We start from the raw sequence: 25,328 nt of genomic DNA on the forward strand, positions 1-25,328 counted from the left end.
CTAGATAAAAAGCCAGTCATTTCCACTCACCAAGTCACCTAAACTTTCAAAAAGAAAATGGCTAAGAGACGAATCGATATGGGTTTAATCAGCGAGACGCCTGTGACAACTTACCGCCATCCGTCGGGAGAGCCAATCAAGAAACGGATGCAGTATCTGTGCGGGTTCAGACCCCTCCGTCTGAGGCTCTTCATGAAAAATGGAGTCTGGATATGTGAGACTGTCTCCCCCCGTCCCCCTCACACCCCTTCCTCTCCCCCCTTTCTCTCCCCCCTCCTGTCACCCCCTGATTTCGCTGTTATCCTATGCCAGAAGATAGGGTGGTGGAGTTAGTTTTAAAAAGAAATACGCTCCAACATAAAAAGCCATTCATTTTCCCTGACCAAGTCACCTAAAACTTTATTGTCCTCTCTGAATTAGATTTGTTTTTAATATGATTTGTGTTAACTAAGGATGTTCTTTTGAAATTGTATGGCTTGTGAACTGGAAGTTCTCTTAAGTTGTATGGCTTGTGAACTAATGTTTAATTACTTTATTAACTATAAGGAAGATGTGCTGGTGTGTGTTTCCCTAGATGTAAATAGTCACGGAGCTCAGGAGTCCGCCCTTGGAGGTTTGGAGGGCGGACAATGAGAGGTGTATTTACCGGTGTGTTTCCCTGGATGATGAAAATAATCTAAGTGTCATGTTAGGGGGACATCACGGAGCTCAGGAGGCCGCCCTTTGAAGCTTGAATAGCGGACAAAGAGAGGTGTATTTACCGGTGTTGATTCCTGGATGATGTAAATAGTCCAAGTGCAATGTTAGGGGTACATTACGGAGCTCATGAGTCCGCCCTTGGAGGTTTGGAGAGCGGACAATGAGAGGTGTATTTACCGGTGTGTTTCCCTGGATGATGTAAATAGTCTTTAGTGCAATGTTAGGGGGACATCACGGAGCTCAGGAGTCAACCCTTTGAAGCTTGAAGAGCGGACAAAGAGAGGTGTATTTACCGGTGTGTTTCCCTGGATGATGTAAATAGTCCAAGTGCCATGTTAGGGGGACATCACGGAGCTCAGGAGTCCGCCCTTTGAGGCTTTGTTAACATTAATGCTTGTTGCTTTTGGTTTTGTTACTAAGATACTTTTTAGATACACTTTGAAGTGAGCAACACTTTACAACTGGTAGAATATTACTTTGTAAGGAATTGGGTTTCTTGTTAGAATATAAAATACTTTCTAAGGAATTGGGTTTCTTTAGGGCTGATTTTAAGTTTCAAGTATAACATATATAGGCTAGAGCACATAAAACAGACAAAATGCTGCAATAGAATGTTTTTGATATGACAGATTTGTGCATAATTCTCTCACAAAGGAACTGTAAGATTCACGTTTATGTATGCAAAAAGTCTAAATAGATGTTATTTAAGAATGTGACTCTTAATGGCAGCTTTTGATTTAAGTAAAACAATCCAGTTAAACAATGTTGTTTTTGATAACTTGACTGATTTTTGCTTTTTTTCTGCTACCAAGATACTTTTAGATATTAGTTTGTTGTCTGAAAACTTTACAACTGGTAGAATGTCAATCACTTTGTAACACATTTTACTTTCTTAAAGACTTTGACTCTGAAAGGCAAGTTTGGGATTTTAACACTTTTTACTGACACTCGGCAGATTTGTGTGTAATTCTCTCACAAAGGAACTGTACGATACTCTTTTATGTTTGCAAAACCTTAACCATTTTGAAAATAAAATACTTTGTCTGAATACATTTTCTTTAAAGGCACTTTTTGATTTTAACGCTATTTCAGTGGAACAATCCAGTTTTGTTAACATAAATGCTTTTCTCTCTTTTCTTGTGTTACTGAGAGACTTTTAGATACACTTTGATGTGTGCAACTTAACAACTGGTAGAATATGAAGTACTTTGTAAGGAATGGGGTTTCTTTACTACCCCGTTTTTTTATTTTAACACTTGTTCAGTTAAACAATGTACGTTTTTTTTCTGATATTTCAGTTATTTTCAGATTCTTTTTCTTTTGATACACTTTTATGTAGGAACATTTTAAAACTTTTAGAGTGTCAATTACTTTGTAACAAATGTATTTTCTTAAAGACTGACTCTAAAAAGGTACGTTTTTTATTTTAACACTTTCTTTTTTACTGATACTAGGCGGGTTTCTTTTCTCTCGTTGTTTTTCTCTTACTTTTGGATACAGTTTTAATTTGGTCAGCTTTACAACTGGTAGAAAGTTAAGTACTTTTTCTGAAAATATTTTCTTAAACATCTGATAGAACAAGACACACCTAGTTTTTGTTTTTCTAAAAACAAAACAATGAGCTAGATACTAGCTGTCATTTTTTTTGAAGGAGGGGCCGCTTGGGAGTATTGTTGTTCATAGCCCTGGGAACATGTTTCAAATGGGGGGGTGCTGGGGGGATGACACCAGGGCCGGTTCTGACCAATTTGCTGCCCTAGGCAAGATTTGTGCTGGTTCATTTATATCTTATTTTTACCAGTTAACATTTATTTATTTATCCATATTTTGTTATCTTTCCAGTTTTGAAGGATATGGTTGGTTTACTGTCCTATAGAATACATTGGAATGATTTCAAACCTGTTTTTATTTATCCTAATAATTATAAAGGTTGCCTTGGAAATATTTGTTTACATAAATTGTGACCAAACCGTTTGAGACCCACTGAGATAACTTAGACTAAAGTGAACTATCTAAACACTCAAGAGTCCTTTATCTCACTGAGCCTCTCTCTGGAAAGTGGTTTTACTTTAATGTATTTGTTTTGTCCATTGTGTTTACCTGCTAATGCAGGTGCGGCCGACCAGTTATACAAGAGGTAGATAATAGCTGTACTTTTTTTTAATAAGCCACATGCCATGATGCACCAACATAATTGTATTGTTTAGTTCAATCAGCTCATTAGAGAGAGAGAGAGAGAGAGAGAGAGAGAGAGAGAGAGAGAGAGGGAGAGAGAGAGAGGGAGATTAGACACATTTATATGAGTGATAGTGAAACGTTTTAACTTTCATTTAGCAAAAAATAGCGTGAAGCTTTACATGCAAGTTTCAAAGTAACTTCCTGAAATGTAATTGTCTGCGGTGATTCTACGGAGTCCCCAAAGGCCCAAAGGTGTGCACACAAAACATATTTTCGGCTGCCCGGGCCTAAGGAAGTTGCTGTACTTATGACATCTCTGTTAGTTTAACTACCACTTCACTACTTTACATTCAAAACAATTAGCTTATAAAATGTGGCACAGCATTATTGATAAAGCTACATATTAGTCTATAAAATAGTTACATCAAACTTATCTTAACCAGCAACACCAATAAAATACTACTTCACATAAATGCATCGCAAATAATCATCAGTTTGTATTCAATGCATATAGAGCCAACTGAACCACACATCGACATTTCATCCATGCATTTCTTCACTTGTCAGTTGTTGTTCAAGCTCTCAAACAAACAAGTGGGCAGTACATCACATGGGCTCTTTTTGCCTTACTTTGACAACATGGTTGCAACCGGTTTTGTTTTCGTGCTGTTGATGCCAATTTTCTTTTTTTTCTATAGTGAGTAGATGATTTCATGAACTAAGAGTGAGGTACATTTTCGCCTCGCAAATATTCCATCCAAATGAGGCAACATTTCTAAATCCTTTTCAGACAAATTTGACTACACATGTTAGTGTTGTTAGATCTTATTGTCTTATATTTTTGTACAGCACTTTGAATTGCCTTGTGTTGAAAGGTGCTATATAAATACACTTGCCTCGCCTTGCCTAGTGATGACTCAAAATCTACTAGGATTAATAAATGTCCAAAGTGTCTATTACGTTAGTAGGAAATCCGACCTAGAGCAATTGAGCATTGGAATAGAACATATTGTTTCATAAGGCCCAATGAGAACAAACACGAGGCAGAATCTAAACAGGAAAGTGTAAACAAAAGTTGAATCATTAAACATCTGATAGAACAAGAACAAGACACACCTAGTTTTTGTTTATCTAAAAACAAAACAATGAGGTAGATAATTGCTTATTTGATAATTGATTGATAATTTGTTTGAAGGAGGGGCAGCTTGGGCATATTGTTGTTGTTACTTTGACTGTTGGAATAAGAAAAAAATAGTTAGATATACTGAATATGATTTGATCCATTCCACCACTAGCTTAATCCCAAATAATGTAGAGGTGTGTTGTAGGTGCCTTAAATAACTCCTTATTTTCTAGTGAGATGTATTTTTATGTTAATATAATAGTGATTTCAATGCCACCCCAAAATGATCACTGGTTCCATCCTGGCCACCCCACTGAAAATGTCCTGGCTCCGCCACTGGATAGGAGTCGAGGAGGGGAGTCGAGGAGGGGAGTCGAGCAGAGGACATTTAACAATTGAGAAGCCTCTAGTGTCTCCTGTCTTCACTTGAATCACTCCCCAAAGAATAGCTGCACACCGAAAGTACTTAGACTGCATCAAACTCTTTGGATTAATAAATCTTTTAATACAACTTTACAAAACACAACAGAACTAATGGGCAAATAACATAACCTGCGTCATAACATTAACAAACACAAATAAACCTAAAACAACCTTCAGTCATCATTCATGTATGCAGGGTGCGTCAAGATTTGCATTACACAAACAGCAGCTGTTTCCAAAAGAAGACTGAGCTGCACTGTTGGATGGTGTTGGGCTTCTGAAACACAAACGAGAGCCAGACAGCAGAGAAAAACAGACAGAGACCCCTGGTGGAGGGAGGCGGTTGTTACCTGCGAATGTAAACAACTATAAAACAGCAAAAACTGAATATTGTTGAGGCAATTTTCAAAATATATACAGGTGTACAGGACCAAGGTCCATGCTCCAACCAGCAACTCCATTGCTGAATAAGCTTGAAGGAGTTTCAAGTGAAGACAGATGAGAAGGATAACTCAATTTACATCACAAAATATCAAGGCAAAGGGTTGGAGAATCAGACCATGCATAGAAGGAGTTGACCAAACAGATTAAAACAGTCAGTGTCTGGCATGTTACCTGCAGCCAGACAGAGTATGCTTTCCCTCCAAGTTCCAGATACCAGTGCCGGCTGGTGGATTTTTTTCTAGGTAGGGCCGTGCCACATGCAATCAATTTCAGCAAACATCCGAGTATAACTTAATGCAAAAACAAACAGGAGTTTTCAGGGTTATTTGACCAGTCTTAAATTGTAATGCCTCAATAAACAATTTAAGCCTTTGAGTCTGAGGACTATGCACAAAAACTTAAAAACAATGGCATTAGCAAAACTTGCATACATGTATACATGCATGTATACATGCATGCATGCATGCATGCATACATACAGTACATCCATACATACATACATGCTCCGGAAGACTGGCAGGATTCGTGGCCGGCTGGACCATCGGCGGAATAGGATCTGGTGTCGACTGGACACCCGGCAGGACAGAGTTCATAGAAGGCAGGACCATGGGCGGGACAGGTGACGGTGGGACCCCCAACGGAACAGGACAAGGAGTTGGCAGGACCCCCAACAGGACACGGGGAGCAGGAGTCGGACGGACCACAGACAGGAAACAGGAGCCTGGAGTGGGCGGGGGAGCCGGAACTGGGGCTGGAACTGGAATCCTGGCCTTGCGTTTCCCTCCATGCTGCCTTGAAGCCTTGCGGAGCCTGTGACGGCTGTTGCCTTGCCTTCTGCATTAACCGGCCTGTGAGCATTCTGTGTGTGTATATATATGTCTGTGTGTATATGACTGCCTTTAGGTACCATGGTTACCGCGTCGGTGTGACGTTGTTTAGTTCCTCCCTCCGGAAGAGGTCTGGACGACGCGGGATGACACTATTTAAGCTGCGACGTTGTTGTCATTCGAGGCGCTGGATTTTTGCCAGGACGCCTCGCTACTCATACTCTCCAAATGTTTGTGTGTATTCTGTGATTTGTGACGGCGTCGAACTTGTGCGAGACGCCTCACTATTTTCGCCTTAAGTGCCCATCGTGTTCTATGACTGTGATACTCTGTGGCCTTTGTTTTGTGTAGTTATATTGTGAACAGCTAGCTTCTTGTTTAAAGAGCCTGTATCTTGATGTTGAGTTTATTATTAAAATCAACTTCTTACCAAGAATATCTGGTTTCGTGTTGCTTCCCCTTTTACCATCCCTTTAAAGCGAGCTGGGGACGTAACAGAGCCTCAGAGGACCTCCAAAGGCCAGACGAGACCCAACGAAAGGGTCCCCGAAAGGAGCCTTGTTGGGAACTGTGGCAGGCATGGGGCTGCAGGCCCGGGAATCAGGTTCGGGAATCAGGTTTGACCTCAAAGCTCCCAAAAAAGTCTTCCACCCACTCGGTTAGTAAGTCCCGTAAACAGGGCCTCGAGGTTACTTCCTGGCCAACAAGTCCTCCAACTCATACGACCAAATAGGTTGATTGTTCAAGCCCTTATTAAAACCTATAATCACGTTTTAAAGTTTTCGACCTCTACTGCAAATGTTCTGGAGGGTCGTTATTCACAAATAACCCTCTCTGGAAAATCCTAAATTGTAGGATAGTTTGGCCATTAAAATGCTTTTTGATTAGATTTCTAGCGAGAAGTGTATATTGTACTTTCATAATCCACGTCCAGTGGATGTGTAGGAACTATAGTTTGATAGATATTACGAAGATTATTTGAGGCCTCGCCAGGAGAACGTGTATACTACGTCTTTCCACCTATTCATTTCTATTGACGGCAATAGACGGGGTGAAAACAGTATTTCCGGTCTCGAAGTTTTCATAATAAAACCGTATTCCCCTCACTGTCAAATTATTTTACAGTGATATCTGCAGTACTCGTCCACTAAAAAATATCAGTTTATCCTAGTTAATTACACAACATTAATTGGTTTAAATTGTGTACACTGCTTTTGTGTTTTTTTCCCACAGGTTTTTCCCTTTAGATTCTGAGAGACACATTTCTTTTTTCAGAGGTTTTGATAGGCTAAAACATCCAACTACCCATAATCCTCAGCTTTCGTTGAAGCTCGGTGATTGGATATTTTAGCCGCAATGCATATTGGGATATGGTGTTTATGCGATATGAAATCCGAAAACATTTTAAAAAAATGATATATATATAATAATACTTTATTCCGAGTTTGCTTGCTTTATTCCGAGTGTGATTGCTTTTCTCTTTGAAAGTCATCACATAACGGAATTGTAATACACGGTTCGGCTGAATTAAATATTACACATCTGCCGTCGTTCTCTATTTATAGAGCCCTGATTAGAAGACTTCGGGACAAACTGGAAGAAATGCCGCCAAAACTGAATACGTGATGTGGATCATAAATATATCTGCAATTAAACAAGATCTTCAATTTCCTTTCACACAATACGTCTCCGAGTAGTATCAATAGTAATTTGGCTGACTTTTACATTTGATCCAATTGGTAGATAGGCTGTATTTACACCATAACGGTATAAACATCAGGATTTAAAACTAGAAGAGCTTTACAAAAAGAGAAAAACAATTGAAGATTTTTTGAGTAGATTTTTTATCCCAGAGATGCTGATTTGAAACCGTTGATACAAAAAGTTACGGCATTTCCTGTTTCTGCCGGAGAGACGGGAGTTTGTTCCAGAGCAGCTGCTGTATTTACACCCTCCGTCTGAAAGGAGCGGGCCTCGTTCAGCTGTGAGTGTGACTTCGGACGGAGGGGGAGTGGGTGTTGTTTGGAATTGGGCCTCCATTTACTTCATCACTGATTCAAAGGGAGGGCTTATACATTTAAGGGTTAATAATCTGTCATGTGAAACCCAATCTAATAACTGATGTGGAACTAAAGGTGGATTGAGCAGCGGTGAAGGGGATAGTATGGAGGACAGCACACGTCATAAGTATAAACTGATAGAAACATAAATATATGTATGAATAAATACATTAAAATAATAAATAAATGTGGAAATAAAATACAGAAGAAATGTGTATTTTAACACATTTAACGTGACACACAACCGTCCAACAGGGGACTCATTTATTATTTTAAAACCAACAGAATAATGCTAAATGTTCAAAATAAGTGTTGAACTATAACCAAGTGTTGTTGGAAGCACTTCACTGTGGCGTTATTGAATATTCTCCAAAGATATGTTTTAGAATTTAATCCTTCAAAATATATGTAGTAGTATAACCAGTAGGGGGCGTGTTAGAAGATGTGTGAAGTGATTCTGGTGCTCGTTTTACTTTATGACAAAACAAAAGCTCAGCCTCAGAATAAAAATAAAATATTTTATTCAAAATATTCAGAAACATTAGAAGAAAAAGATCACAGTTTTACATTTATAACATTACAGTATTATTCAAGAGGAAGCTAAGGAAGGCAATTGGTTTTCAGATGTTTCGTACCATTATAAAAACAATTCGTCATCTTTTGAATCAAAACAAAGAAAATATGTCTGATTATTGCCACAATGCATATGGTAAACAAGTGGCTTCAAACTGAATTCAGAATCACTTTATGGCAGCAAACACTGACGCTGCTCAAAGAGGGTAGGCACCACAGGAGACCAGAGGAAACAAACCGTTACCCCGAAGAACATCACACGTTCCTCTGAACCTACACAAGACAACTAAATATAGAACAAGCAAATGTAAATCTAGAAATGGTATACATGTGTAAGTATGATGTTAGCCATATGGATGGAATCAGAAACACTTATTTTGTCTGAGTTTGAGACAGATGTGTGTGTGATGGTGAACACACTGAACTGATTTCAGCAGCTGTTCTGCAGTCAGTTTCTGTCGTCAGGAGAGACTCTCAGACCTGCAGAGGAACCAGAGACACTGAGAAGAGACTCTCAGACCTGCAGAGGAACCAGAGACACTGAACCAGACCAGAACCCAATTCTGATGACAAAACAGCATCTTGTTTATATGTAATACATGAATGTTACACCAATACTTTGATAAACATCCTCATCAAAATAACCGGTTTCTGTTCCTTAAAAACACATTCAAATCTTCTGAGGTATGTTTTTATGAATATACAGTATGACTTTTGAATTTAAGTTGGATGTAATGTAATATTAAGACTGGTATTATAATTTGTTATACCTCTCAACTTGAGTTCAATCAGGAGAGACTTCATTTTGTTTAAAGAACATTTATTGACACGTGTCATATGATAAATGTTAAGTCTTTAGCGATTAGAACCTGTTAGCAATTCTTGAACCCTGAGAGCAGGACATACTGAAAAGAGTCAAGGAAGCCTATAAAAGTGAATCCTGATCCTGAAATCGTATATAAAAAGGAGGAAATGCAGCCGTGAGCATATAGGGTCTAGACCAGGGGTGGGGAACCTCCGGCCCCCGAGCCATATACGGCCCTCGAGTTAATTTATAAACACACGCAAAAAAGAAAAAAATTAAAGAAATCTATAACGCAAAAAAATTAAACAAGCGAGTGCCTGTTTTTCCTGGCCAAGGTCAGGGTCCTTGAACACAACACGAGCCTAACGTGTCATCACGTGGTATATGTCTCGTCTGACAGGGGTGCAGTTCTGACGGAGAGCACCAGAACGCGGCTCCGGCACTTCACAAATGTCAGTACCCACAAGGAGCTGTACACATGCCGCAGTTTGTGCGTGGCTGTGTCTTTAGTTGAAAGCCCAGTGGCGATCTGTTCATCTGTCATACTGATCATACAGTCAATAACTTTGTTGTTATTAGCATCTGGTTAGCTAGCTATGCTAACGAATATAAGAAGCTTTTTCTACAACCAGTGAGGTAAAGGCACATCTAAGATCTAAAAAATAAGAGAATAAAGTAAACAGGTATAAAATACTATATGACAGTAAAAAAAAAAAATGTTATTAATAAACAAGAATACAGTTTGAAAGGGGAGTGATTTGTAAAATATTCATAAAGAAAAATAAATCTGCTTACAGTTCTGTTTCATATGGGTGTTGAGAGATGCAGTGGCGGCGCTAGGGGGTGGTTACTTGGGCTCAAGCCCCGGATGTTTTCTGAAAAGCCCCGGATGTTTCACTTAAAAACGTCTCGGGAGTAATGTGCAGTACCGGAGTCCACCAGAGAGGCAGCCGCTGCGGGATAGTAGCCCGTACTACCCCCGCAGCGAGGCTCCGCCAGCGAGTCCACAGTTTCACAGTTTCCCCCCCCCCCCCCAACAACTTCAAAATTGTGGCCAAGCCACGGATCTCCTACAGCCCTAAATCCGCCTCTGGAGAGATGTATCCATAGATCTCCTCATGTTGCATGCACAAATGCACATGTTCACATGGATAGGAAACTAAATACATTTTCACACATCTTGTTTCCATATCGTTCTGCTTTGGTGGTCATGCCACAACCGTGCACGTGCATGCATGTGCGAGTCATGGTAAGATATCTGGATTAAGAGGTTGCTTTTTCTTTTCACAGCATGAAAGAAAGGCCAAATGCTGTGATTTTAGTTTTTTTAAGCAGAGGTCAATCATCTGTATGGCCCTCGGAGGATGTTGACAAAATTGAAATGGCCCTTGAGAGGAAAAAGGTTCTGAACCTGAAAAAACATGAAATCACAGCTGACTGCAGGAGAGAGGATAACTATTTTAAAGTTTGGCTGCAGCACAGTGATTGGCTGCTGGAGAATGAGGTGAAATATAATAGGTTAAAGAGAATGCCCGTGATGAGCTGATTATATGCAGCTGCGGAGTGAATGTATATATACCCAGTCTTCCTGAAAGAACTTGCGCTGAGCTTCATTTATTAAAAAAACATTTGAAAACATCAATCTATTGTTTAGACCAGGGTTGTCAAACTCAAGGCCCGCGGGCCAAAATTGGTCCGCGACCTCATTTTATGTGGCCCGCAAGAGCTTGCAAAGAATATGATATACACTACAATTGTTGTAATTGTTGAATAAGTGCTTGATAAATTAAATGTATTATTATTATTATTATTATTATTATTATTATTATCTAACCGCCCTTTTGAGGACATGTGTAGGAGAAGAGAACATCCATCATATTCTTAATAATAGGTGGTTGTGGGTGCAGGCAGTTTGGCAGGTGGTGAGCAAGGACCATCTCCCAGGCATCAATCAGATGAACATTCAGTCCTTTAAATATGGCTCTTAGCACCTTATCACACTGCACTGAGAACCAGTCGCTGTTGTTTATCGCCACATCAAGCGACAAAGCTTTGGGGTTTGCAGTCCTGATGATGATCACCGTTTTTGGAGCCCTGTCCAACAGCCGCACCACCGCCCTGCGGATCCTTTGTAGCCGCCGGATGTACACCTCGATGGGGAAAGAACCAAAGTGAGCCCAGATGCCAAAAACGACAACAGTGTTGGGACCCCCGATTAAGTCATCTAGTTCATTGGCAATGTAACGAATTTCTTCATTTGAGCCTTCAAAACGGAGAGGAGGACCATGGAGGCGGAAAGTCACCATGATTTTGTTTTCATAGTCTAAGGCCAAGAAGGGTCCATTTTGCCTCGAGCTGCCCAGGTTAAACTCCTTAAGATCTAAAGGTATCAGAGGAAACAGATTAAGATGCAGTGTGAACATAATGAAACTGTTGCCGGAAATCCCTGTGGATTAGTTACCTGGTAGTGCTGCGTTGAGGAACTCAAACCACTGCCTGATGGTAGAGTCTCCATACAGGTGGACCACTTTGCCTTTTAGACACTGAGTGATGGCAGGTGCGCCGGTGAATTGGCGAACTTTGGTGCCATCTAGTGCTCGCCATAAACCCTGGTAGTAATAGCCAGAGGCTTGAAAATTCACAATGCTGCTCTCCACCTCTGGTTGACCTGAGAGAAAGTTGAAGGATAATAAGGGGCTTGTTTTACGTTTGTTACTGACCTTAACCAAATCAAGGTATAGACTGAATGCATGAACATGTTATGGCCTTACTCCTGAGAGACTAAACACTGCAACAGCTGCACCGTTTGAGCTGAGAGCTCCATGCTCCCTTTGCTCCTGCCAAATTGGCCTGTTAAATACATCTCTCAACAGAACAATGATCCCAAAAGAAAGAGTCGTTGTTTTTTTCTGCCCCTACACTTTCATCATCTGTACATGGAGCACATTAGATTGTGAATTCAGTGATAAATGCATTCCTTACCTTCCTTTTTTGGTAAAACAGTGACACCGGCAGGTCCTGAAGCCGGAATGCAGACTTTCAAGTTGACACGACTGAAGAAAAGCACAAGCAATACTACAATAAACATTAACATATCAAATGCAGCTTTTCTACAAGTGGCTGTGGAATGGCATGGAGGTTTCCCTGGGGTAAACACTTTAGAAGGTCTACTTTTCATGCTGTATCTTATCTCCATTATATTGATATAAGGGGTCTTTTGCTGCAGCTTTTGCCACCCTACCTTTTCCTCGTGTGAACTTGGAAGGTTCACACCTTAGAACTAAGCCTTACGGCATAACGTTTTGCAAAAGATAATAAAAGTGTATTCGACCAAAGCTGTCCGGAAGTGAAATACTATAAATTGATAAAATAATCCAAATATCACACATTTGTCTCCTTTGCTTTACAGAGAGCACACAACGCCCTCTGTCCTCACACACTCGCAGCGCACAAGGAAAACATTTCTAAAAGAAACCCCACCATTGAGGGATTAAAGGAAACAAATAGAAGAACCTCAGGGAGAATGAGAGAAACGTGTACAGATGTGTACAGATAAACAACATTATATAATTATATCAGAATTAATTTTCCTTTTATATCCTTTATATCCAGAGTTTTACGGATTATTGTAACGCTTTACTTTTATAATTCAGTAATCACACTACAGTTTACTAACATTGCCCGACACGCGTTACTTTGTTACTTTGATCAAATCAGTAATCACACTACAGTTACCTAGGCCTACTAACATAAAGAATTACTAGATTCTCCCTTTGACAGACAAGAGGAATTTCCGCCGCAGGTTTATATTTACGTAACGTTTGCACGACTTGCGCGTCAACATGCAGTGCATTAACATGGCTGAGTCAGCAGCGATACATTTCGAGGGGTGAAGGTATGCTCATTATTTTGAGTTTGGCCGAAGAAAGGACAGGAATGTGACGGTGAGGTGCAAAGTGTGTCCGGGTGTTACAGTCGCCGACGTCCCGCCCTCGCTGCATCCGAAGAGGTGATTGGATGAGACGTTATCCAATCCCCGCCCTTTCCGGCACATTCCCCGGGGGGAGGAGTACAAAGGCTGGGAACGGAGATCATTCGGGAGGCTCTGTGTTGGGAGACAGACGCCTCTAGCATTGCGATACTTATTGTGTGTGTTATACTGTTAGCTCCCCCTGTAATCCGCAGATACTTAGCCGAGTGCAAGTAGAGTGTTGTACCTTCCTATTGTGTAACGTTGTGTAGGTGTATTAGCTTAGACCCAGGTGAGTAGCACCTGTTGACCAGCTGTTGTGATCTGTTTAAAACGCATTAGCTTAGACCCAGGTGATTAGTACCTGTTGACCAGCTGTTATCTGTGCAAACCATATTAGCTTAGACCCAGGTGATTAGCACCTGTAGACCAGCTAAAGCTGTGTTTGTGTGCAGCTTTCTTGAGTCACCATTTGTACCCCGTGTAACGGGAGGGTTTTGTTGTGTTTATAAACTTCCTTTTGAAGTTCTCTCTTGGTGTAATAAAACCACTTATAATTATTACCAATACCACTCTGGTCGTGTTATTTCCCCTTTGGCTCCCCTAGCCCAATAGGGAACGTAACACCGGGCCAGAAGCTTTTATCCACTGCTGCAAACACAACGTCAAACCTCAACAAGCACCTGCAAAGACAACATGCTAATGTTAAGCTAATAGCTAAGGAGGACCTCCAAATCCAGAGTGAGGATGTCGAGTAAAGTAACGAGTAAACAGCAAACACGTAAAGTTATATGATGAGGCCCTCTGTGTTGCTAGTGGAGCCTCGCAGCGGCGAAAACTGTGGCGCGCGTACACCATAGGTGCGCCGCATTTGCGCTTCCGATGAGGCTCCCTCCGCAAAATGAAGCACCCTCCGCAGGCTGCGAGACCTGCCTGTAGGGTTAATCGTTAAAGTAACGAGTAAAGTAACGCGTAACAAAGTAAAGTAATATATTACTTGTTTTTAAAGTAATATGTAATATATTACTTTTTTTGAGTAATCTCTGTTTATATCCTATCAAACATGAAGTTCAACTATAATTCAGACTGAGTGGTTACATTTATATTATCTTTTAATCTAAACTGCCTGTACTGACAAACCTCTGAAACTTCAAGCCAAGCAGATAAATAGGTAACACATGATGTATGTATTTTTAAGAAGTCACACAAATGAGCAGTCTCTTTGCTTCCTTACCCTTGAAAGAGCTCATCCTCCTTGGCCTTGAGCGTTTGTTTGTATCCTACGCTGCTGTGGGCGATCCTTGCATCACAGCTCAGGTTCTTTGGCTTGTAGCAGAACCAAGGATCGCCGGTTCGAGGGTCGGTGAAGTCGCAGACTGGCTGCTTGGTTTGACGCAGGCAGATGTTACAGATGGTGCTTTCAGAGCTTGAGCCTGAGCGAAAGAGGCTTATGAAAAATACCCTGTCAGGTTGTTCACTCGTCAACCTGTTCAGCACTGTGATAGCTTCACTGGGATGAACTAGCGTCACCTGATTGGGTAGAAAACAAGAGTTTTTGTTGAAAAATGTTCAATTGGTGGCTAGACTCTGCTTTTGTCTGAAATAAAAAGTCGTATCAACATTAGTTAAAAGGGGGTGGGGCTTTGTGAGTATCAGTTGGAAGACAAATGACACGCCTACAGCAAAATCACATTTTGACAAAAAGTTTTAAGCATCACCTCAACCTGAGCTGCTCCTTCCCAGAGTAAAGGAAAGACAGCAGAGTAGCTGCCATTGAGATGGTCCACCACTTTCCCAGCTACACCTGCACCAAGCGTTAGGTTGTGCAGCCGGGCAAATAAAAAGTCCCCCCCAGACTGTTTGGGTTGTCCCTTGAAGTCAGAGATGATGATGCTAACTTCCAGCTGATCCCCTACGTGCCACTGTCCTCCTCCTCTCGCTGGGAGAATGGTGAAAGAGCTGTGAGCTGGATCAGTGGTCAGCTCCAGGGAAAGAGGAGATGGCAATGCAGGAGTTTCAGGCCAAGCAACAGATTCTAGTAGCAGGCGTTCCTCCAGAGCATCCTTAGGGGACAACGGTGGGAAGTTGCAGATGCTGCGGACTTTGGGAGGTTCAGTGGTAGCTTTCGGGTAGATGATGGTGGAGCTAATCTTAGGCTGAAACTTGAAGGGGTTGAGAGACAGAGAGAAGTTTACGTAGATACGTCAAACAAATGCAGCAAATGTATGAATATGTGTTAAGGGGGTTGATAAGAAAAGTTGTTGTGTAATGTTTACTCCATTCCAGGCTTCCTGATTTCTGTCTTCAAAGTTTCTCTTTCTTGACTGTATTTGGCACACTGCATAATCACATGTTCTACAGATTCCTCAACTTGGCAGTGTTCATATAATCCAGATAGATGTTTTCCTTATGAATAATGTAATGGTTTGTTCAGTCTAGTATGTCCTAATCTAAGCCTTGATAACACATTATCCAAATCGATGGTTCTTTTAAGGCCCTGACACACCAGGCCGAAATCGGCCGTTTTCGTTAGTCGGACGACGAAGCGTGCCCTGTCGCCCAAACTCAATTTGGTGTGTCCCACACTGGCGGCCGTGACACGCCTTATTTGTCCTTTCATGGCCGACACACGGCCGATTCAACATGTTGAACCGGTTCAACCGGTTGTTGCCTCTTTTGACTGACGAATACACACTACCGCCGCCTGCTGGTAAGGAGAGTTATTGCGACTCACGCATGCGCAGTTCGTACGTGCTTGGCTGAAGTCTTTGCGGTGTGTTCCAGTGCGACACATGGCCAAGACGCAGGAGAACACGGCGACGCAACAGTCGGCGTCGGCGAGTTCTCTGGTGACTGCTTGGTGTGTCAGGGACTTTAACTGTCCTGACTGATTTTTGGCAGCAGTGCATACGTAGGTGTCTTCTTGTGTTTATTTTGTCCCAATTGTGTTGCCACTCCTTAATGATGTTCTATGTATCACTATGTTATTTGCCTTAGATTTACTGAGTGCAATGTTGATTATGTACTCATGTTTAAGAGACTGCTTGGCTAATGTGTCACATTTTAATTTCTCTTCATTCCTCTGTATGATGTTATCCACATAAATGTTATCTCGATATTTCTATTTCTTAATCTTTATGGTGTTTCATAAATGTCATTCACAATATTCTGCCTACAATGAGATGTAATGAAGTGGCATTATTGCTGAACTTAAATTTGAACAAAGAATAATCCTTTGGATTGCAACTCGACTGTGATTATAGATAAATGATCTGATGTTCTCTGTATGTCTGCACTTTCATGTTGGTTTGAGCAGGAAATCCCATACTTTTTTCTAATCAGCAACACCTGTGCTAACACATTACACTCAAACATATAACATACACTGTGGATGGCTCAAGCACAACACACATCCAACAATAACTCACCAATGTGTCCCATATGTTAAGCTGAAAAAGGAAAGATTTGTTTTAGCCAAATATAAAACATTTCTGGAATTCAATTCATTCCTGCAGTTCAGAAATTGGAATTTTATGGATTTTATATTATCTATTCATTAAACAATGTTATTGTTTGGATAAAGCGTTGGTGTTCGGATCAGGGGGTCACAGGTTCAAACCCCACTGCAGTCAGCATGTCGTTGTGTCCCTGAGACACTTCACCCCACATTGCTCCTGTGGGGATTGCCCACAGTATTGAGTATGTGAGTCGCTTTGGATAAAAGCGTTTAACCAACCCTGTCTCCTAAAAATTACGTTCCCACAAAACTAAACTGCATTCTGAATTACGTTTAGCAAGAAACGTATTTTCTCCCACGTTACGTTAGTTATGAACGTATCTCAAATAAGTTTATTTTCTACATATCTTTTTTTCATTTATTGTCTTGCTTATAATAATGATAATAGTCATTTATAAATATAATTTTAGAGCACACATTTGAAATCAAGAATCGGGCTCGATATATGGTTAAATTAAAATCAGTAGGCGAGGCTGTAATTTCTCCAGCTGGTACTCTCATGAGCGAGGCAGAACATAATAGTTTTATCCTGCCAAAAAGCTGCTGTGTCGTTTATTGCACCTCAAACATTAAAACAAATCCAGAGTTACGTGTTTCTGAACTTCCTCTAAGAAGAAAGGACAGTAACAGAAGAGCTCTGTGGCTTCAGGCTTGATCGCCGCTCAAATGACAGCGTTGGTTTCCCCAAAAGTGGGCGGGGCTGTAAAGTGACGTAGATTTTACTCTCATCTATTATTCAAAACCATTCTATTTATTCTAACGTAAATTACATGCCAGTGTTTTATCTTTTTATTTATTTGTTTTTATTTTAAATCGTATAATGTCTGACTTTTTTTGCCAAAATGGGGCTTAGAGCCTCAAAATACTGAAATCTGTATTTTTTAAAAATCTTTTCCTTCTAATTTATTATTCTTTTCAAAATAACACACTGTTATTCTCAACAATAACACACAATTTTCCTTGTTTTTATTTATTCGTTTGATTCTATAATCTTGTGCTTATACAGAAACACGTAACTCTGGATTTGTTTTAATGTTTGAGGTGCAATAAACGACACAGCAGCTTTTTGGCCTGTTAAAACTATTATGTTCTGCCTCATGAGAGTAACAGCTGGAGAAATTACAGCCTCGCCTACTGATTTTAATTTAACCATATCGAGCCTGATTGTTGATTTCAAATGTGTGCTCTAAAATTATATTTATAAATGACTATTATCATTATTATAAGCAAGACAATAAATGAAAAAAAGATATGTAGAAAATAAACGTATTTGAGATACGTCGATAACAAATGTAACGTGGGAGAAAATACGTTTCTTGCTAAACGTAATTGAGAATGCAGTTTAGTTCTGTGGGGACGTAATTTTTAGGAGACAGGGTTGCGTCTAACAAGTAACATGTAATGTATATGTGTATATGAGGTAAAGGCACACCTCTATATGATCATTATAGTTACACAAAAATAAGATAATAGATGAAAAACAGGTATAACATACTGGATAGAATACTAAATACATTTGCAAACATCTTGTATCCATATCTTTCTGTTTTGGTGGTCATGCCACAACCGTGCACGTGCATGCACGAGTCATAGTGAGTGTCTGCATTTGACAGCTAAAATCTTGCCAAGGGCAGCAAATTGGTCCGGGCCCTCATGTTTGTCTGTGTCACTGTCTAGGGCCTGTCTCCTAAAACAATCTGACTAATGTTAAACATTTCACTATAAGTCAAACCTATTAGTGATCCCAGATAACAGTACTCACCTGGAAGAATATTAAGAAAGTCGTGAGCAGAAGGAGAAAGATCATGAAACATCTTCTTCCTTTAAAAGATGATTCCTTCATGATATTGTCCAGCTCCAGCCTGACACTGTGACCACTTCCTTTGGTACAGCATTAAATGATAACACATGTATGCCAGGTTAATACAAAATGTAATCATAGAATACATTATCATTAGAAAAAGATAAAGTCATTTTATGGAACACATCAGGAACTGAGGTGCGTTGCATTAGTTTAGTGGGGGAGCTGACTTGCAGACAGCAGGCGGGAGGTGACAGACAGAAATGCAAATCTGTGGTCATATAAGAAACTTCTACTGCAACAGGAAGTAGTGAATCGAGAAACGTTGACTCATTCAACCAGAATATAAATCACCATAATAGCACCACATCTGCTTTCTTAGAGGCTGGTAGATTTCCTGTGAAATATATATTTGTATATGTATATATAAGTGTATCAACTTCATTGTATCATCAAGCCTTTTTAGGACATTGAACATTAATACAAGTTGCATTAAATGCAATTCAAGAGCTATTTTTACTTTGAAGTTCCTGGAGATGTTTCAGAGTCACCTTTAAAAATGTAAAGCAGCTTCAATCAGAACTAAACTCACCAGGTTTAATCTGCGGGACGAAATATTTGTTTGCTTTTAATATTTGTAAAGAATCTCACAAGGCTTCAGTTTGAGGATGTACACATTTGAAGGGTAATTCCCAAAATGCATTTGAGCCAGAAACCTCCAATCATCTTGAAATATGATTATGTGTAACCACAGTGACCTGAAGTTAAAATAAGAATGTTGTGAAAGCAGATTTTAAAATGTAAAGTTTGAAGACGTGTAGGATGAATTCAGTGAGTAACACTTCTTATTTTAGTCGTGAGTGTGACGGAGGAACCAGCATCCTGTCCGATATTGAACAAGCTTACACTGAAATAAAGCCTGAGTGAGCCCTTACCTTCAGGCGTCCCCTCACAGGTCCTCAGACCACGTGTTGACCCCCTGAGGTCTGGGTCCCCCCCCCCCTCAGGTCTTCAGGGTGCGTTTGATTCGAGGTTTTGGTGCAGATCTCGAGGAAGCTGTAGATGATGTGTGGTTGTGTTCCTGTTTCTTACTCTACAAACACAGAGCTGACCCCTGCAACACACACACACACACACACACACACACACACACACACACACACACACACACACACACACACACACACACACACACACACACACACACACACACACACACACACACACACACACACACACACGATGAATACATAGCCAATATGCTTTATGTACGTGCTAATACGCAACTAGATAGAAGCTCACATGTATACCTTAATATAAGGTGTTTCTCCAAATTGTGCACACATCAGGATTAACTTGATTAATAAAGTCCGTTTCAGAATGATTATTGACGAGGAGAGGGACAGAGGGGAAACTTTAAAATGTACAGATATGTATTCAACTTGGAGCGTTTCAGGTAGCGTTGTGCTGTAGCTAGCTGAGGTTAACAAGAACGCTTTTTGCTTTTCAAAATGTCATTTAATAAATGTTTGAAACTGTTCCTGATAAAAACACCAATGATGATATTTTAAGATTATGTGCGCGATGGCTTCATACAAAAACGAATCATGTTGAACACTGTCTTTGTCTCTTTATGTCCCGCATTGATTGTGCCCCTGTCATTAAACAAAAAACAATAATGGTATTTACATTTTGTGTGCTTGGCATAACTGTTGTGTCTCGTCAAAAATGTCCCTTGACTCCCTGTCCTTGTGTCCCTGCCGTCGTCAGCGTTAGCCCCACCTCTGATTGGTTCCACCTGTTCCCATTTACCTCATGTTTAAATTCTCCATGTCCCCTTGTCTTGTGCCAGTTCGTCCTGTCTTCATGTCAGTCGCCAGCGTACCAGCGTCACACTGAGTGAATTTGTGTTGATACTTTTTGATAGCTTCCTTCTTTTGTATTTTTCAAGAGCGTCGATCCTTGTTTTTGTCTTTTTTTTGAAAATAAAATATTTGTCTTATACTTTAACACTAAGTCTCCTGGAGTCGTGTATTTGAGTCCTACCTTGTGTTTCAAGTTTGTGATAATAACACTGCCTTTCTATCTTTTGTCCCGCATTAAGTGTGCCCATCTCATTAAATAAACATGACCCCCCCAGTCAAATCGATCTAGAACCGCCACTGAGAGTTAGTGTAAGCTACAGCACGCCATTGTTCTTGGTGCTGGTTGTGAGCAACGTCTTCCTGTTGAATCTGAGGCACGCAATGACTCTAAATAATAATGATCACACCACCAAACACAGATTAAAACTAAAGTAACCAGCCTGTTTTGAAAATGTAAGAAGTAGAAAGTACAGGTATTTGTGTTCAACATGTAAGAAGTAGAAAGTACAGGTATTTGTGTTCGACATGTAAGAAGTAGAAAGTACAGGTATTTGTGTTCGACATGTATGAAGTCAAAGTAAGAAGTCGTCAGAAAAATAAGTAGTGGGTAAAGTACTGATAACAGAAACATGTACTTATGTACAGTAACAAAGTATTTGTACTTCACTACTTCCCACCTCTGATTATAAGATCCAAAGGTGTTATGTCTTTAGTAGATCTCCATTAGCAATTGCATTAGCATTCCTCCATGCATTATTTTTGGAAAAATCCTGAATGTCCTCTTCCAACATGAGAGCAACATGCTAACAAAGGTATCAACTGTAGCTGTGAACATGACAGGATGTGTGATTACCTAGAAGAGCATCAGGACTGTTTGAGGCATATGATAGCTATGTGATTAACATGATGATTTTTGTGTTAGCAGAGCTCGCTTCTGAATTGATTACTCCCCCTGTTGAAGCTTATCTTTTTGAATGTATTTTTGTTAAAATCACACTGCATGAAAACAAGCGACTGATCATTGGAAGTGTATATAGACCACCATCATCCCCTGCTGATTCCTTTAATAATATAATCTCCACCATCAATTCCATCAATTCTATTTCTCAGAAAGGCGAACTAATAATACTTGGTGACTTTAACAAAAATTGGCTTGATAAATCATGCTCTAAAGAAAAAAATCTACTAAATAATCTAAACCTAACTCAACTTATTAAAGAGCCTACTCGTATTACACCCCGGTCTCAAACTCTTCTTGACTGGATACTGGCTTCTCATCCTGACAGATTTTCCAAGTCTGGTATCATGTCAGAATGTTTTAGTGACCATTGTGTTGTTTACTGTGTGTGGAAAATTAAAATTCCGAAAGTGCCCCCTAAGTTGATTAGTATCAGACAATATAAAAAACTGAATCTTGACTTATTTTTGAATGATTTACTTGCTATTAACTGGGACAGATTTCAGTTAATACCTTATGTTCAAGATGCATGGGATTTTTTTCTCTCCGAGTTCACAAAAGTAGTAGATAAACATGCACCATGGAAAACTATTAAGGTAAAGGGTAGACATCTCCACTGGATCAGTCCTGAACTTATTGACCTCTTTAGGAAAAGGGACAAAGCATGGACAACATACCATCTGACAAGAGACAATGCTGACTGGGAAATATATAGAAAACTGAGAAATCTAAGCAAAACTAAAACTTCTAATGCCAAAGCTATTTACTACAGAGAATGCCTGACTGGTGACTTTAAAAATCCCAAAGAATTCTGGAGAAAAATTAAAACAATTACTAACATCTCTGAAAAACATTCAATTAATCAAATTAATCAAATTAAGCTTGATGGCAATATTCTACATGATCCACTATCTATTTCCCAGGTCTTCAACAATCATTTCTCGTCTGTCTGCTCCTCGCTTCTCCCTGACAGTCAACCGACTACCAGTTCTCCTGGTAATATGCCACCTTGTACCAGTTCTTTTTCCTTTCGGAAAATACGACCAACTGAAGTGCAGAAAGTAATTTGTGAATTAAAGGTAAGCAGTGGTGCTGGACTTGATGGGGTTGAAAATCGTTTTCTCAAGCTAGCCGCCAATATTATTATGTACCCTCTTACTGATTTATTCAACCTGTCACTTGTCTCCAGCGAACTACCACTTATCTGGAAATATGCACGTATTATTCCTCTTCATAAAAGTGGTGATCAGCTTGATTGCAATAATTACAGGCCTATCTCCATCCTATGCTCTGTTGCCAAAATATTTGAAAAAATCATCTTTAACCAACTTTCACTATACCTTAGTATTAACAACATTCTCACACCCCTTCAATCTGGTTTTAGATCAAATCATTCTACAGCTACTGCCCTACTTAAATTCACAAATGATGTGTTCTCTGCAGCTGATAGAGGGGAGTTAACTGGTGCCATCTTTATTGATCTTACCAAAGCTTTTGATGTTGTTGATCGCTATTTACTACTTGATAAATTATATGCTATTGGACTTTCTAGAAGTGCATTACTTTGGTTTAGCTCATATTTACATAATCGAAAACAGTGTGTTATTTTGAATGGGAAAAGTTCTGATCTCCTTATACAGCATAGTGGAGTACCTCAGGGCTCTACACTTGGACCACTACTTTTCACCATTTATATAAACAATTTGCCCTCCATTTTTCAAAACTGTAATGTTCATCTATATGCAGATGATACCGTTATTTACACATCAAAACCAAATCTCTCTCAAATTCAAGTTTCACTCCAGTCAGATTTCACCCTCCTGCAAGACTGGCTATTCCAGAACAAGTTACTTTTGAACAAAACTAAATCCTTCTCTATGATCTTTGGTACCCGACACAAACTCAAATCTTTGACTGGCTCATGTGTTATTTCTTGCAATGATGGTACAATTCTGCATAGAGTTGACAGTTTTAAATATTTAGGGGTATGGCTTGACTCTAACCTTTCATTCAAACCTCATATTGATCATATACTGCATAAAGTAAACTTTGGTCTCGGTACTCTTTACCGCTCTCGGCACTGTTTTACCTTAAAAGTTAGGAAAAAACTTGCTACCCAACTGCTATTTCCCTTATTAGACTATTGTGACGTTGTTTATCTCAATGCTCCGAAATCTGTTCTAGCCCCGCTAAACATTGCTTACAATAGAATGTGTAGATTTATTCTCGGTTGTGATTTCCATACACACCACTGTGCACTGTACCTAAACCTCAATCTCCCTTCTCCTGATTTGAGAAGACATTTGCACTGGCTTGAGTTCATTTATAAAAGTTTCAACTTTAATTATCCCCCATATTTGAAACAGTATCTCTTTCGTTTTACATCAACCCACCAAGTTAGACATACCTCTCAGCTCTTCTTCACCGTTCCTCTAGTTAAAAAGGACATTGGCAAAAGAGCCTTCAAATTTAAAGCTCCTGCTGATTGGAATAACTTACCCGCTACCATCAGATCTCTCCCTACTCTGACTTTGTTCAAGCGTGCATTGTCGTCTCACCTCAAGGTTGAATGTTTTTGTATGACCTGAAGTACTTTATTTATTGTTTAAGGGTTGTTGAGGCTCCATCTTATTTCACCATCTCCTCATGAGATGACCCACCTATTGCCCATTTCTAAGTCTTTATTTCTAAGTCTTTATTGTTATGATTTTGTATATATAGTACAGCTACTCTACTTTACTCTACCCAATGATATGCATTCAATGTAACCGCCTATAATGTATTACCATGTGCTGTATGCTTAGGCTGAATGTTTGTAATTTCTTGGTTATTTCTTCCGATGTATGTGTGTGAATGTTGTTTGTATGTTGTACTTGTTTGTTATTTGTTTTCTTGGGACCCCCTTGAAAACGAGGTGATTCACCTCAAGGGGTTTATCCTAATAAAGAAATTTGAATATATGACGTGAAGTCATGTGACCGTGCTGTAGTTCCTTTATAGCTCAACATTAGCCTCCTTTAGCTTAGCGGTGGTGACGTGAAGTCATGTGACCATGAACTCTTTCTCTGAGAAACTCTGGTCAGACTTTAAACTGCAGGCTGCTAAGCAAAGCATCTTCTTCCTGTAGCATGTATAGTCTTCTTTAGAAACCCACATCCTGAAGCTTTACCTAAAAATCTCCCACATCCTTATAATGAACAAAGCATTCTCACTGCAGCTGTAGAGCATCTTTTTTATAGACTAATCTGTCAGTGTCTCAGATCAGTGTTATCGTATATCATCTTTCACACCAGACAGAAGTGAGAGTCTGGGATATATGAGATAATACTTCAGTACTTATACTTGAGTAACTGTCTTTAATGGAGACTGTGAAGGATTAGAGTCCCTCTTCAACCTCTGTTACGTGAACTGTTTTGACGACAAAAGTGTTTTAGTGACAAAATCAGGAAGCAGCTAAACTAAAGTAGAGTAGTCGTTCTGGTAGAACAACCTCTGTTGTATTCTGACCTCAATATCATGCAGAGCTCATCCCCCCACATGCTGTTGATGAAACTATTAGATTAATTTAACACCTGCCGCCCTTCTACAACAAATGAAGAACAAGAAGAAACACAACAAAACAAACAAAATACAAGAAGAAGAAAAGTTGGTAATGGCTATTTCAGATAACACAGGAGCTAGAACTCACCTGCTTCTTTTAAATCAGCCGAACCGTGAATTCTGTGAACCGTTACACCCCGAGTACTCACCTGTCGCTGTGAGAGTCTCTGATTAGAAGAACTTCTGATTTCCTGCTACGGCCAGGACACACACACACACACACACACACACACACACACACACACACACACACACACACACACACACACACACACACACACACACACACACACACACACACACACACACACACACACACACACACACACACACACACACAGGGCCGTGGGAAGTAGGGGTGCTGAGGGTGCTGCAGCACCCCCTGGTGGAGGACAGGGGATCTGCACTTCCAAAAGATATAATAAAAAAAAAAAAAAAAAATCAGCCTTGATGTAACAACATTCATAATTAAGTAAAGATAACAC

The 25,328-nt window shown here is 39.9% G+C and overlaps 1 protein-coding gene and 1 long non-coding RNA gene across 2 annotated transcripts; both read right to left on the bottom strand.

Moving 5' to 3' along the window:
- Positions 1–8,255: 8,255 nt before the first annotated feature.
- On the bottom strand, positions 8,256–9,768 carry LOC307037592. Its single transcript, XR_013807719.1, has 2 exons — positions 8,848–9,768; positions 8,256–8,807 (listed from the first exon to the last, which is right to left on the bottom strand). It is a non-coding gene; the product is annotated as an uncharacterized lncRNA (long non-coding RNA).
- A 454-nt stretch (positions 9,769–10,222) lies between these two features.
- On the bottom strand, positions 10,223–15,306 carry LOC307034988 (NXPE family member 3-like; the record flags this gene model as incomplete). The annotated part of the gene is made up of 5 exons (XM_079673912.1): positions 10,223–11,512; positions 11,594–11,800; positions 12,115–12,185; positions 14,337–14,632; positions 14,821–15,306. Coding segments are annotated over 5 exons (1,611 nt in total), but the record flags the coding sequence as incomplete, so codon positions are not given.
- Between the last annotated feature and the right edge of the window lie 10,022 nt (positions 15,307–25,328).

Source organism: Notothenia rossii (genome assembly GCF_949606895.1).
Source record: "Notothenia rossii genome assembly, chromosome: 4".
NCBI lineage: Eukaryota > Metazoa > Chordata > Actinopteri > Perciformes > Nototheniidae > Notothenia > Notothenia rossii.